Source organism: Callionymus lyra, chromosome 6 (assembly GCF_982586985.1).
Source record: "Callionymus lyra chromosome 6, fCalLyr1.hap1.1, whole genome shotgun sequence".
Taxonomy (NCBI): Eukaryota; Metazoa; Chordata; class Actinopteri; order Syngnathiformes; family Callionymidae; genus Callionymus; species Callionymus lyra.
The window spans coordinates 20,659,444-20,674,550 of record NC_141823.1 but is presented as its reverse complement, the minus strand read 5'-3'; the positions used below and the strand labels follow the sequence as shown (position 1 = coordinate 20,674,550).

The 15,107-nt window shown below is 42.4% G+C and overlaps 2 protein-coding genes and 1 pseudogene across 2 annotated transcripts; all 3 read left to right on the top strand.

The window, feature by feature from the left end:
• The first annotated feature begins 166 nt into the window (after positions 1–166).
• Positions 167–4,619, top strand: LOC148077501 (transmembrane protease serine 9-like). The gene is made up of 14 exons (XM_087793216.1): positions 167–221; positions 1,076–1,235; positions 1,305–1,573; positions 1,653–1,798; positions 1,866–2,148; positions 2,229–2,394; positions 2,470–2,738; positions 2,830–2,975; positions 3,057–3,345; positions 3,504–3,666; positions 3,743–4,008; positions 4,102–4,247; positions 4,330–4,521; positions 4,581–4,619. The coding sequence occupies exons 1-14, from the start codon at positions 167–169 to the stop codon at positions 4,617–4,619; spliced, it is 2,589 nt and encodes an 862-aa protein (XP_087649342.1).
• Positions 4,620–4,898: 279 nt separating this feature from the next.
• LOC148077500 (transmembrane protease serine 9-like) lies at positions 4,899–8,482 on the top strand (annotated as a pseudogene).
• Positions 8,483–9,295: 813 nt separating this feature from the next.
• On the top strand, positions 9,296–12,259 carry LOC148077499 (transmembrane protease serine 9-like). Its single transcript, XM_087793214.1, has 10 exons — positions 9,296–9,340; positions 9,424–9,721; positions 9,871–10,033; positions 10,110–10,378; positions 10,470–10,615; positions 10,697–10,985; positions 11,145–11,307; positions 11,384–11,652; positions 11,744–11,889; positions 11,972–12,259. Exons 1-10 carry the CDS (start codon positions 9,296–9,298, stop codon positions 12,257–12,259), a joined length of 2,076 nt encoding a protein of 691 aa, XP_087649340.1.
• The last annotated feature ends 2,848 nt before the right edge of the window (positions 12,260–15,107 follow it).

Here is a 15,107-nt window from a genome sequence, read left to right as displayed (position 1 = left end):
TAATTAGTTGATGTTCTTTGACACTGATGGGCAAATTCTTCCATGAACCTGAAAACTGGTCTCTCGTTCATCTTGAACGTCATGAGGTGGGACACACCTGTTTACGTAATATGTTGAAACATCAGCCTATATAAGCGCAGAGCCTTGAACTCCCTGGTATTCCACAATGACTTTGGAAAGATGGATCAGTGTCCTCCTGACACTGAGTGTCTTGGCTGCAGGTAAGTCTTACAACTTAACTCACCATTAGTAATAATAATTACAGTAATATTATTTTAATCATTTCTTTATATGTCTCTTTGGCATACTGTAAAAAAAAAAGGTTTCTTTAGTATATAAATTTATTTTATTTTTTTTACAAAAATGTATTTTACAATGTGTTCATATATTAAAGGACTTTCAACTTTTAAAAGGCTGTAACTTGCTTAATATTTGAGCTACTGAGCTGTTCTACCTGTTCAACACGCTCCTGTTGTTCCTACCAGGGTTTATTTTGTACGCAGATAATATATATTAGGATAGAGATCATGATTGATGATTTTCTTAGTTTTTGATGTTGCACATTTTTATCGAAACAATTTCCCAATAAGTGGTTCTCCTCCACTAATAATGGCATTAAACGATAATTCAGAATCTGATGTACAAACGGGACGATGGTTAGACTGCAGATTAAAAGACAACATATCTACTGTTCGGCTGGTTGACTTCGAACAATAAGCTGATTAGAAAACATAATTTAGTGGTTTATAAATTGTTTTTAACTCCTCGCTTGTTTAAGACAACAAAAAACAGTATAAAGCGCCATTATATTCATTACAGAATCATCATGATAATTGCTATTATTTATGAATTTACATTATTTTATATTTACCATTACCATAACTATTTGACAAATAATTCATACAAATAATCAATAGGTTTCAAAGCCCTTAACTGGATTTAGTTTACCTAAAAAAAAAAAAGTATTTGAATAATGAACTTGACAACATTCTGGCTTTGATTAGAATACCCTTAACCAACCATGTTCTTTTGGGTCTAAATCTTCATGACTGATTTGAATGATCTGTTTTTACAGCGTATGCCAAGCAAAATGATACCAGAATAGTTGGAGGGGATGACTCCCAAGCAGGACGGTGGCCCTGGCAGGTTAGCCTGCAGATGATGAGACAACATATCTGTGGTGGCTCCCTGATCAGCACTAAGTGGGTGCTCTCGGCCGCTCATTGCTTCAGCAGGTTAGTAAAAATGATACTGCTTAATAGCTGTTAGTTTTTTCAAAACTTGAAGTTTTGGTTATTTTGCAGCACCAACCGGCGAAAATGGAAAGTACAGCTTGGACTTCTGAACCTTAAAGGCAAAAGTCGTGGGAGAATACAACGAAGAGTGGCTCAGATTATTTTGCATCCAGGTTATTCCAGTTCCACCACTGACAACGACATTGCACTTGTCCGACTGTCAAGACCGGTGCCTCGTATAAAGAGTGTTAAACCAGTGTGTTTAGCAGCAAGTGGTAGTGTGCTCCACAGTGGAAAAAATATCTGGGTGACTGGCTGGGGTAGCACGGCAGAGGGAGGTACGATTTAAATTTGTTTTTTAGAGTCGTCACATTTTACAGATGTAACAGGTTTACTTACCCAATTTGATTTCTATAGCACCTTTACCATACCCTGAAACTCTACAAGAAGTTGAGATTCCTGTCATTGGCAACAGACAATGCAACTGTCTCAATGGAGTTGGCTCAGTCACAGACAACATGATGTGTGCTGGTGTTCTCAAAGGAGGAAAAGACTCTTGTCAGGTAGGGTGGTTTGCAAGTGTTCCTGAACGTTTTCAGATTAACCAACAGATTAATCAACATTTTACAGGGTGACTCAGGTGGGCCTTTGGTTATAAATCAAGGCTCTGACTGGGTCCAGGCTGGAATCATTAGTTGGGGTTTTGGTTGTGCTCGCCAAGATAAGCCAGGAGTCTATACTAAAGTAGCAAACTTTCAATCCTGGTTGGCCAGGCGCGTAAAACCTCAAAAATTATGTTTTGAAAAGTTATCATCAAGTGGTGTGGATCTTGACAGCAGTTTTAGCTGTCCCGGTCTACCTACCCCTGGAACTTTAGTAACTGCTACCATCAAACCACCAGCATCCAGTGAAGGTAAGTGACTTCACATGTCGCCAAAAACGAACAAATTGTTAAATATCAAGAAAATGTATTTGTGTTATGGTATACTGTAGAAGTGTGTGGAGTTACGCCTCTGAACAACAAAATTGTCGGTGGTGAGGATGCTCCAGTAGGAAGTTGGCCCTGGCAGGCTAGTCTCCAAAGATTTGGCCGCCATGTTTGTGGTGGGTCCCTGATCAACAACCAGTGGATAATGTCTGCTGCTCACTGCTTCAGGAGGTTGGTCACACTGTTATAGATAAATGGCCTAAGTTGCTATCTGTGCATGACTGACATGTATCAATTGTCTTTAAGCACAAGCACGTCTGGATGGCAGGTGTCTCTTGGTCGTCAAAGTCTGCAAGGAAATAACCCAAATGAAGTTTCCTTCAGTGTTGCCAAAATCATTGTTCATCCAAATTACGACAGCGCCACTAGTGATAATGACATCGCACTGGTCAGACTCTCCTCACAGGTCACGTTCACAGATTACATCAGACCAGTGTGTCTCGCAGACAGCAACAGTGTGTTCAATGCTGGAACTGACAGCTGGGTCACTGGATGGGGATCAGTCAATGAGGGTGGTAAGTTAATGATGTTGGCTCAGCTATTCAAAATGTCATCTTAAAATTAAAATAGTCCTAAGAAAATTTGATTTCCACCTATTTCTCTCAGTGTTTCTGCCATACCCTGAAACTCTACAAGAAGTTGAGGTTCCAGTCGTTGGTAACAGACAGTGCAACTGTCTCAATGGAGCCGCCTCAGTCACAGACAACATGATGTGTGCTGGTTTTCTGACGGGAGGAAAAGACTCTTGTCAGGTATGATGTGACCTTTTTGAAGCAGAATACCAGTATAAATAAGGTTTTGGATCATCAATTTTCATGTATTTTTGTGTTCAGGGGGACTCTGGAGGTCCTATGATGATAAAAGACGGGACTGTGTGGGTTCAAGCTGGTATTGTCAGTTGGGGCTTTGGTTGTGCCCGCCCTAATCTTCCTGGAGTTTACGCCAAAGTGTCGGGGTACCAGTCATGGATCAACTCACACATTTCCCTTGACAAACCAGGATTTGTTACATACTCCTCGAGTGGAGTAGATCCTGACAGCAGCTTCACATGTGGTGGTGTACCTGCTCCCATTGTTTCTACCAGATCACCAACAACTATTCATTTGGATCCACCTGCGTCTAGTGCTGAGTGTAAGACCTTTAACCTATTCGAATATAACTTTTGAGATTCTGTCATAACGGCCAATGAATGGTTTGTTTTCAACAAGCCTCATTGCCCGAACCTTTCCACATCACATCAAGGATTACATATGCTCATAAACAGACATGTGTTATTGCAGTGTGTGGAGTTACACCTCTGAACAACAAAATTGTCGGTGGTGAGGATGCTCCACTAGGAAGTTGGCCCTGGCAGGCTAGTCTCCAAAGATTTGGCCGCCATGTTTGTGGTGGGTCCCTGATCAACAACCAGTGGATAATGTCTGCTGCTCACTGCTTCAGCAGGTTAGTGTCTGTGTCATAGATAAAATGGCCTAAGTTGCTATCTGTGCATGACTGACATGTATCAATTGTCTTTAAGCACAAGCACATCTGGATGGCAGGTGTCTCTGGGTCGTCAAAGTCTGCAAGGAAATAACCCAAATGAAGTTTCCTTTGGTGTTGACAAAATCATTGTTCATCCAAATTACGACAGCGCCACTAGTGATAATGACATCGCACTGGTCAGACTCTCCTCACAGGTCACGTTCACAGATTACATCAGACCAGTGTGTCTGGCAGACAGCAACAGTGTGTTCAACGCTGGAACTGACAGCTGGGTCACTGGATGGGGATCAGTCAATGAGGGTGGTAAGTTAACAGTGTTGGCTCAGCTATTCAAAATATCATCCTAAAAGTAAATAGTCCAAATAAAATTTGATTTCCACCTATTTCTCTCAGTGTTTCTGCCATACCCTGAAACTCTACAAGAAGTTGAGGTTCCAGTCGTTGGTAACAGACAGTGCAACTGTCTCAATGGAGCCGCCTCAGTCACAGACAACATGATGTGTGCTGGTTTTCTGACGGGAGGAAAAGACTCTTGTCAGGTATGATGTGACCTTTTTTGAAGCAGAATACCAGTATAAATAAGGTTTTTGATCATCAATTTTCATGTATTTCTGTGTTCAGGGAGACTCTGGAGGTCCTATGATGATAAAAGACGGGACTGTGTGGGTTCAAGCTGGTATTGTCAGTTGGGGCTTTGGTTGTGCCCGCCCTAATCTTCCTGGAGTTTACGCCAAAGTGTCGGGGTACCAGTCATGGATCAACTCACACATTTCCCTTGACAAACCAGGATTTGTTACATACTCCTCGAGTGGAGTAGATCCTGACAGCAGCTTCACATGTCGTGGTCTACCTGCTCCCATTGTTTCTACCAGATCACCAACAACTATTCATTTGGATCCACCTGCGTCTAGTGCTGAGTGTAAGACCTTTAACCTATTCGAATATAACTTTTGAGATTCTGTCATAACGGCCAATGAATGGTTTGTTTTCAACAAGCCTCATTGCCCGAACCTTTCCACATCACATCAAGGATTACATATGCTCATAAACAGACATGTGTTATTGCAGTGTGTGGAGTTACACCTCTGAACAACAAAATTGTCGGTGGTGAGGATGCTCCACTAGGAAGTTGGCCCTGGCAGGCTAGTCTCCAAAGATTTGGCAGCCATGTTTGTGGTGGGTCCCTGATCAACAACCAGTGGATAATGTCTGCTGCTCACTGCTTTAGCAGGTTAGTGTCTGTGTCATAGATAAAATGGCCTAAGTTGCTATCTGTGCATGACTGACATGTATCAATTGTCTTTAAGAACAAGCACATCTGGATGGCAAGTGTCTCTGGGTCGTCAAAGTCTGCAAGGAAATAACCCAAATGAAGTTTCCTTTAGTGTTGCCAAAATCATTGTTCATCCAAATTACGACAGCGCCACTAGTGATAATGACATCGCACTGGTCAGACTCTCCTCACAGGTCACGTTCACAGATTACATCAGACCAGTGTGTCTGGCAGACAGCAACAGTGTGTTCAATGCTGGAACTGACAGCTGGGTCACTGGATGGGGATCAGTCAATGAGGGTGGTAAGTTAACAGTGTTGGCTCAGCTATTCAAAATATCATCCTAAAAGTAAATAGTCCAAATAAAATGCAATTTCCACCTATTTCACTCAGTGTTTCTGCCATACCCTGAAACTCTACAAGAAGTTGAGGTTCCAGTCGTTGGTAACAGACAGTGCAACTGTCTCAATGGAGCCGCCTCAGTCACAGACAACATGATGTGTGCTGGTTTTCTGACGGGAGGAAAAGACTCTTGTCAGGTATGATGTGACCTTTTTTGAAGCAGAATACCAGTATAAATAAGGTTTTTGATCATCAATTTTCATGTATTTTTGTGTTCAGGGGGACTCTGGAGGTCCTATGATGATAAAAGACGGGACTGTGTGGGTTCAAGCTGGTATTGTCAGTTGGGGCTTTGGTTGTGCCCGCCCTAATCTTCCTGGAGTTTACGCCAAAGTGTCGGGGTACCAGTCATGGATCAACTCACACATTTCCCTTGACAAACCAGGATTTGTTACATACTCCTCGAGTGGAGTAGATCCTGACAGCAGCTTCACATGTCATGGTCTACCTGCTCCCATTGTTTCTACCAGATCACCAACAACTATTCATTTGGATCCACCTGCGTCTAGTGCTGAGTGTAAGACCTTTAACCTATTAGAATATAACTTTTGAGATTCTGTCATAACGGCCAATGAATGGTTTGTTTTCAACAAGCCTCATTGCCCGAACCTTTCCACATCACATCAAGGATTACATATGCTCATAAACAGACATGTGTTATTGCAGTGTGTGGAGTTACACCTCTGAACAACAAAATTGTCGGTGGTGAGGATGCTCCAGTAGGAAGTTGGCCCTGGCAGGCTAGTCTCCAAAGATTTGGCAGCCATGTTTGTGGTGGGTCCCTGATCAACAACCAGTGGATAATGTCTGCTGCTCACTGCTTTAGCAGGTTTGTGACACTGTCATAGATAAATGGCCTAACTTGCTATCTGTGCATGACTGACATGTATCAATTGTCTTTAAGCACAAGCACGTCTGGATGGCAGGTGTCTCTGGGTCGTCAAAGTCTGCAGGGAAATAACCCAAATGAAGTTTCCTTTGGTGTTGACAAAATCATTGTTCATCCAAATTACGACAGCGCCACTAGTGATAATGACATCGCACTGGTCAGACTCTCCTCACAGGTCACGTTCACAGATTACATCAGACCAGTGTGTCTGGCAGACAGCAACAGTGTATTCAACGCTGGAACTGACAGCTGGGTCACTGGATGGGGATCAGTCAATGAGGGTGGTAAGTTAACGGTGTTGGCTTAGCTATTCAAAATATCATCCTAAAATTAAAATAGTCCAAATAAAATTTAATTTCCACCTATTTCACTCAGTGTTTCTGCCATACCCTGAAACTCTACAAGAAGTTGAGGTTCCAGTCGTTGGTAACAGACAGTGCAACTGTCTCAATGGAGTCGCCTCAGTCACAGACAACATGATGTGTGCTGGTTTCCTGACGGGAGGAAAAGACTCTTGTCAGGTAGGACGTGTACTTTTTTGAAGCAGATTAACAGTATAAATCAGGATTTTAATCATCAATTTTCATATGTTTTTTGTGTTCAGGGGGACTCTGGAGGTCCTATGATGATAAAAGATGGGACTGTGTGGGTTCAAGCTGGTATTGTCAGTTGGGGCTTTGGTTGTGCCCGCCCGAATCTTCCTGGAGTTTACGCCAAAGTGTCAGGGTACCAGTCATGGATCAACTCACACATTTCCCTTGACAAACCAGGATTTGTTACATACTCCTCGAGTGGAGTAGATCCTGACAGCAGCTTCACATGTGGTGGTGTACCTGCTCCCATTGTTTCTACCAGATCACCAACAACTAATCATTTGGATCCAACTGCGTCTAGTGCGGAGTGTAAGACCTTTAACCTATTCAAATATAACTTTTGAGATTTTGTCATAACGGCCAATGAATGGTTTTTTTTCAACAAGCCTCATTGCCCCAACCTTTCCACATCACATAAAGGTTTACATATGCTCATTAACAGACATGTGTTATTGCAGTGTGTGGAGTTACACCCCTGAACAACAAAATTGTCGGCGGTGAGGATGCTCCAGTAGGAAGTTGGCCCTGGCAGGCTAGTCTCCAAAGATTTGGCAGCCATGTTTGTGGTGGGTCCCTGATCAACAACCAGTGGATAATGTCTGCTGCTCACTGCTTTAGCAGGTTAGTGTCTGTGTCATAGATAAAATGGCCTAAGTTGCTATCTGTGCATGACTGACATGTATCAATTGTCTTTAAGAACAAGCACATCTGGATGGCAAGTGTCTCTGGGTCGTCAAAGTCTGCAAGGAAATAACCCAAATGAAGTTTCCTTTAGTGTTGCCAAAATCATTGTTCATCCAAATTACGACAGCGCCACTAGTGATAATGACATCGCACTGGTCAGACTCTCCTCACAGGTCACGTTCACAGATTACATCAGACCAGTGTGTCTGGCAGACAGCAACAGTGTGTTCAATGCTGGAACTGACAGCTGGGTCACTGGATGGGGATCAGTCAATGAGGGTGGTAAGTTAACAGTGTTGGCTCAGCTATTCAAAATATCATCCTAAAAGTAAATAGTCCAAATAAAATGCAATTTCCACCTATTTCACTCAGTGTTTCTGCCATACCCTGAAACTCTACAAGAAGTTGAGGTTCCAGTCGTTGGTAACAGACAGTGCAACTGTCTCAATGGAGCCGCCTCAGTCACAGACAACATGATGTGTGCTGGTTTTCTGACGGGAGGAAAAGACTCTTGTCAGGTATGATGTGACCTTTTTTGAAGCAGAATACCAGTATAAATAAGGTTTTTGATCATCAATTTTCATGTATTTTTGTGTTCAGGGGGACTCTGGAGGTCCTATGATGATAAAAGACGGGACTGTGTGGGTTCAAGCTGGTATTGTCAGTTGGGGCTTTGGTTGTGCCCGCCCTAATCTTCCTGGAGTTTACGCCAAAGTGTCGGGGTACCAGTCATGGATCAACTCACACATTTCCCTTGACAAACCAGGATTTGTTACATACTCCTCGAGTGGAGTAGATCCTGACAGCAGCTTCACATGTCATGGTCTACCTGCTCCCATTGTTTCTACCAGATCACCAACAACTATTCATTTGGATCCACCTGCATCTAGTGCTGAGTGTAAGACCTTTAACCTATTAGAATATAACTTTTGAGATTCTGTCATAACGGCCAATGAATGGTTTGTTTTCAACAAGCCTCATTGCCCGAACCTTTCCACATCACATCAAGGATTACATATGCTCATAAACAGACATGTGTTATTGCAGTGTGTGGAGTTACACCTCTGAACAACAAAATTGTCGGTGGTGAGGATGCTCCAGTAGGAAGTTGGCCCTGGCAGGCTAGTCTCCAAAGATTTGGCAGCCATGTTTGTGGTGGGTCCCTGATCAACAACCAGTGGATAATGTCTGCTGCTCACTGCTTTAGCAGGTTTGTGACACTGTCATAGATAAATGGCCTAACTTGCTATCTGTGCATGACTGACATGTATCAATTGTCTTTAAGCACAAGCACGTCTGGATGGCAGGTGTCTCTGGGTCGTCAAAGTCTGCAGGGAAATAACCCAAATGAAGTTTCCTTTGGTGTTGACAAAATCATTGTTCATCCAAATTACGACAGCGCCACTAGTGATAATGACATCGCACTGGTCAGACTCTCCTCACAGGTCACGTTCACAGATTACATCAGACCAGTGTGTCTGGCAGACAGCAACAGTGTATTCAACGCTGGAACTGACAGCTGGGTCACTGGATGGGGATCAGTCAATGAGGGTGGTAAGTTAACGGTGTTGGCTTAGCTATTCAAAATATCATCCTAAAATTAAAATAGTCCAAATAAAATTTAATTTCCACCTATTTCACTCAGTGTTTCTGCCATACCCTGAAACTCTACAAGAAGTTGAGGTTCCAGTCGTTGGTAACAGACAGTGCAACTGTCTCAATGGAGTCGCCTCAGTCACAGACAACATGATGTGTGCTGGTTTCCTGACGGGAGGAAAAGACTCTTGTCAGGTAGGACGTGTACTTTTTTGAAGCAGATTAACAGTATAAATCAGGATTTTAATCATCAATTTTCATATGTTTTTTGTGTTCAGGGGGACTCTGGAGGTCCTATGATGATAAAAGATGGGACTGTGTGGGTTCAAGCTGGTATTGTCAGTTGGGGCTTTGGTTGTGCCCGCCCAAATCTTCCTGGAGTTTACGCCAAAGTGTCAGGGTACCAGTCATGGATCAACTCACACATTTCCCTTGACAAACCAGGATTTGTTACATACTCCTCGAGTGGAGTAGATCCTGACAGCAGCTTCACATGTGGTGGTGTACCTGCTCCCATTGTTTCTACCAGATCACCAACAACTAATCATTTGGATCCAACTGCGTCTAGTGCGGAGTGTAAGACCTTTAACCTATTCAAATATAACTTTTGAGATTTTGTCATAACGGCCAATGAATGGTTTTTTTTCAACAAGCCTCATTGCCCCAACCTTTCCACATCACATAAAGGTTTACATATGCTCATTAACAGACATGTGTTATTGCAGTGTGTGGAGTTACACCCCTGAACAACAAAATTGTCGGCGGTGAGGATGCTCCAGTAGGAAGTTGGCCCTGGCAGGCTAGTCTCCAAAGATTTGGCCGCCATGTTTGTGGTGGGTCCCTGATCAACAACCAGTGGATAATTTCTGCTGCTCACTGTGTCCGCAGGTTAGTGACACTGTCATAGACAAAATGGCCTAACTTGCTATCTGTGCATGACTGACATGTATCAATTGTCTTTAAGCACAAGCACGTCTGAATGGCAGGTGTCTCTTGGTCGTCAAAGTCTGCAGGGACATAACCCAAATGAAGTTTCCTTCAGTGTTGTCAAAATCGTCGTCCATCCAAATTATGACACCAACACAATGGATAATGACATCGCACTGGTCAGACTCTCCTCACCAATTACGTTCACAGATTACATCAGACCAGTGTGTCTGGCAGACAGCAACAGTGTTTTCAACGCTGGAACTGACAGCTGGGTCACTGGATGGGGATCAGTTAATGAGGGTGGTAAGTTAATGATGTTGGCTCAGCTATTCAAAATGTCATCTTACAAGTAAAATAGTCCTAATAAAATTTGATTTCCACTCATTTCTCTCAGTGCTTCTGCCATACCCTGAAACTCTACAAGAAGTTGAGGTTCCAGTTGTTGGTAACAGACAGTGCAACTGTCTCAATGGAGTCGGCTTAGTCACAGACAACATGATCTGTGCTGGTTTCCTGACTGGAGGAAAAGACTCTTGTCAGGTAGGTACTGTATTTTTTGAAGCAGAATACCAGAATAAATCAGGATTTTGATCATCAATTTTCTTGAATTTTTGTGTTCAGGGGGACTCTGGAGGTCCTATGATGATAAAAGATGGGACTGTGTGGGTTCAAGCTGGTATTGTCAGTTGGGGCTTTGGTTGTGCCCGCCCGAATCTTCCTGGAGTTTACGCCAAAGTGTCGGGGTACCAATCATGGATCAACTCACACATTTCCCTTGACAAACCAGGATTTGTTACATACTCCTCGAGTGGAGTAGATCCTGACAGCAGCTTCACATGTGGTGGTGTACCTGCTCCCATTGTTTCTACCAGATCACCAACAACTATTAATTTGGATTTACCTGCGTCTAGTGCTCAGTGTAAGGCCCTCTAACCTATTCAAATATAACTTTTGAGATTTTGTCATAACGGCCAGTGAATGGTTTGTTTTCCACAAGCCTCATTGCCCCAACCTGTCCACATCACATCAAGGTTTACATATGCTCATAAACAGATATTTGCTATTGCAGTGTGTGGAGTCACACCTCTGAACAACAAAATTGTCGGTGGTGAGGATGCTCCAGTAGGAAGTTGGCCTTGGCAGGCTAGTCTCGAAAGATTTGGCAGCCATGTTTGTGGTGGGTCCCTGATCAACAACCAGTGGATAATGTCTGCTGCTCACTGCTTTAGCAGGTTAGTGTCTGTGTCATAGATAAAATGAACTAAGTTGCTATCTTTGCATGACTGACATGTATCAATTTTCTTTAAGCACAAGCACGTCTGAATGGCAGGTGTCTCTGGGTCGTCAAAGTCTGCAGGGAAATAACCCAAATGAAGTTTCCTTCAGTGTTGCCAAAGTCGTCGTTCATCCAAATTATGACGCCAACACAATGGATAATGACATCGCACTGGTCAGACTCTCCTCACCAATTACTTTCACAGATTACATAAGACCAGTATGTCTGGCAGACAGCAACAGTGTGTTCAATGCTGGAACTGACAGCTGGGTCACTGGATGGGGATCAGTTAATGAGGGTGGTAAGTTAATGATGTTGTCTCAGCTATTTAAAATGTCATCTTACAAGCAAAATAGTCCTCATAAAATTTGATTTCCACTCATTTCTCTCAGTGCTTCTGCCATACCCTGAAACGCTACAAGAAGTTGAGGTTCCAGTCGTTGGTTACAGACAGTGCAACTGTCTCAATGGAGTCGGCTTAGTCACAGACAATATGATGTGTGCAGGTTTCCTGGCGGGAGGAAAAGACTCTTGTCAGGTAGGACGTGTACTTTTTGAAGCACAATGCCAGTATAAATCAGGATCTTGATCATCAATTTTCACATGTTTTTTGTGTTCAGGGGGACTCTGGAGGTCCTATGATGATAAAAGATGGGACTGTGTGGGTTCAAGCTGGTATTGTCAGTTGGGGCTTTGGTTGTGCCCGCCCTAATCTTCCTGGAGTTTACGCTAAAGTGTCGGGGTACCAGTCATGGATCAACTCACATATTACCTTTGACAAACCAGGATTTGTTACATACTCCTCCATTGGTTTGGATCCTGACAGCAGTGTCACATGTCCTGGCCTGCCACCCCCTGACTTACAACCTGTTGCCAGTCCATCTCGTAACAAGCTTCACGCTTTTTAACCTGTGTATCAAATCCTCCACTCATTCAGCCTTTTGGTAATCTAGGTTATGACTGAAATAACCTGGTCACAATTGTGTGGTGCTACGATCCTCTAGGCAGATGACATCAACCTACAGGTCATATTACATAGTACATATTTGCATAATGTATTCCACTTGAAGTGACCAGGAAATTAGTCTTAAATTCTATAATTAAACTCTAATACCTCTCTATGTGTATATATATGTGGTGAAAATGATCTTTAATTTTCAGAAGTGTTCTATTTTTATTTATTTCTAACTATGGGTAATCTTTGAAGAATAAAAAGAATAAAGCATTATTATTGTTTGTCTCTGTTACTTTTCTTACCTAAACTGTATTTCTAATCCCTCAACATTTTACCCGGTCCCCCAGTTTCACAGTGTCACTGCAATGTCATAGAACCCCTAAATTATCTAGACAAAGCTTTGCTATCGCTCAATCCTCAAGGCTATTATTGTCTTTGATAAATCTCAATAACTCAAAGCCCCCTCCATAAAAGATGGGAGATACTAACTACACTTCTTCCTATTGTGATTCAGTCGAGAAAGAGTGGGCACCTGGGCGACATGGTTAGAGCGCTTTGCACAAATTGCAACCTGAAGTTATGTCTAGATATCTCAGGGGTTCCTTTACATAGTGCTATGCCCTCTAAAGGCCTGGGCACACAGCGGGGATTGTCGGCCGTCTGACGCCGTCAAGCAGTCCTGTGTGGTCTGAAGTATTCTGCCCCCGTCCCTTGAAAAAATGCCTCGGAACCCACCAAAGATATTGTCGGTAAAAGTGTACGTTCTGCGCATGTGCGACAGTGTGTTGCGCTGCAGCTGCACTCATCTGTGTTGACGCCAGAGAGAAGTGAAAAGCTTTGAGACTAGTTGAGAACGGTCGGGGGGTCACCTTCTTTCTTGGGGTGTCTCTGGCTTCTTTTCCGTCCTTCGCTCCCCTCCTCCGGGATCTCTCATTGAACAAAAGATAAAACACGATGGATAACGACACGACTATGAAGCCACTGGCATTGTCAACCCTTGGTCTTCTTGTTGTGGTAGAAAGACGTCACAAAAAAACACATTAAGTGGGTGAAGTCCTGGATCTCACAGCGGCAGCTTGGAGGGCTTTTCTGTATACAGTATGTATTGAGCAAGAGATAGAGAAATAATTGTGATTATGTAGAATGATCATTAAGGTAATGTCAACAATATTTTCCTTCTGTATCATTTCTACCACAAAATGACCATGTAAGAATCAGACACGGTGATAATGTACAAATGTTGAGATAAACAACAATTCAAGACAATATACATGGAGCAGGAGATGATGAGATGTTTTCCAATGTTGTAAGGTAAGGTAAGGTAAAACTTTATTGATCCCTCAGGAGGTCTCCTTTGGGAAATTGTTTTTTTACAATAGCCAGCAATTTTTCATAAACAATAAAAAATAATACATAAAAAATAAAAATAAAAAAAAAATAAAATAAAAAAAAAAAAAAAATAAGAAGAACATAAAGAGGAAGAACAAGATGACACAACTAATGATGTGTCACAACTGTGACACATCATTAGTAACTGTGAAACTGTGACACAAGATGATGTGATAATGTACTATGGAACTGTACTAAAGGAAGACCAGATTACCATGTCTAGACTGCGCCGCATTGTTCTGCTTTATTCACATGATAATATTGGTGCGAAGTTTTCGATAAAAGTGTGTTTTCATCCACGCCATCGCTGCTTATTTAGTGTTTACAGCACTCGACCAATCAGATTGACCATTGACCCTGACTGCGAAGAAAAGACTGAATGCGTTAACCCGCCTCTTTTGTCGTCCGACTAGGACAGACTAGGAAGCCGATTCCAGACTGGGTGAAACACACCACAGGGACTCGGGGCGCACAGATCACACGGGACTGCACGGCGGCGCCAGACGCCCAATAATACTGAGTTTAGCTATAGGTTAAAACAGAATAAATTAATTTAATCCCAGCTGAATGCCACACCAATGGCAGTCTCGTGGAACAGGATAATTTGGTGCTGTAATGTTTCGCTCTGTCTGCTGGATCGGAATAATGTTGTGAAAAACTGGTATGAATGGGCTAAGTAGCAGAGAAAGGTTGGAAATCAACCTGATTGGGGCATGCCGATGCCTGAAGAAGATATTCTTGGGGAAACTGTGAAAAACATTACTCTAGACCTAGAGGTCATTAGAAGGAGGAAAACAAGCATGTTGTTTAGTGAAAAACGCAGACTGGCTCTATTAGAAAAACAAAAACTAATAAAGACAGATTTTCTATGCTGATTGAAATGGTAAAAATAGATTAGGATATCAGCAAGAAAAATAAATAAATTAAAGTGTATGGCTATTACTAACTGAATGTGTTGGGTTGTGTTATTGCAGGGAACTGGAGATGTATTGAGTCAAACTTGCTGCAGTACTATACGGAGGCTGGAGGAAGTTGTGTTGTGAGGACAGTATAGAACGAGGACAAAGACCCCCTGCTGGCATTCCACAGGTTGTAAACAGAGTGACTCCTGTGTCCATCAGTTGTAAGTAAGGGGAAGAATTTTGAGTAGAAGTGGATGTGTGAATCAGATTGCTGAAATGGTTGGTTAAGAAAGGTCTGTAGATAAGTAATGATAAAAACAATTGGTTAGAAGGAAATATGGGCAAGACGGTGATGCACAGAGGATTCTAGTTCACTTTAAAAAATAGGTACAACATTGCATTACAAAGCCCATGAGATATATAAGTTTTTTTTATCAGTAATTGGTTAATTACAGAAGTTGAATCTATCAATGAGACTGAGAATGGTTACTCTTGCATCCTTATTGTACA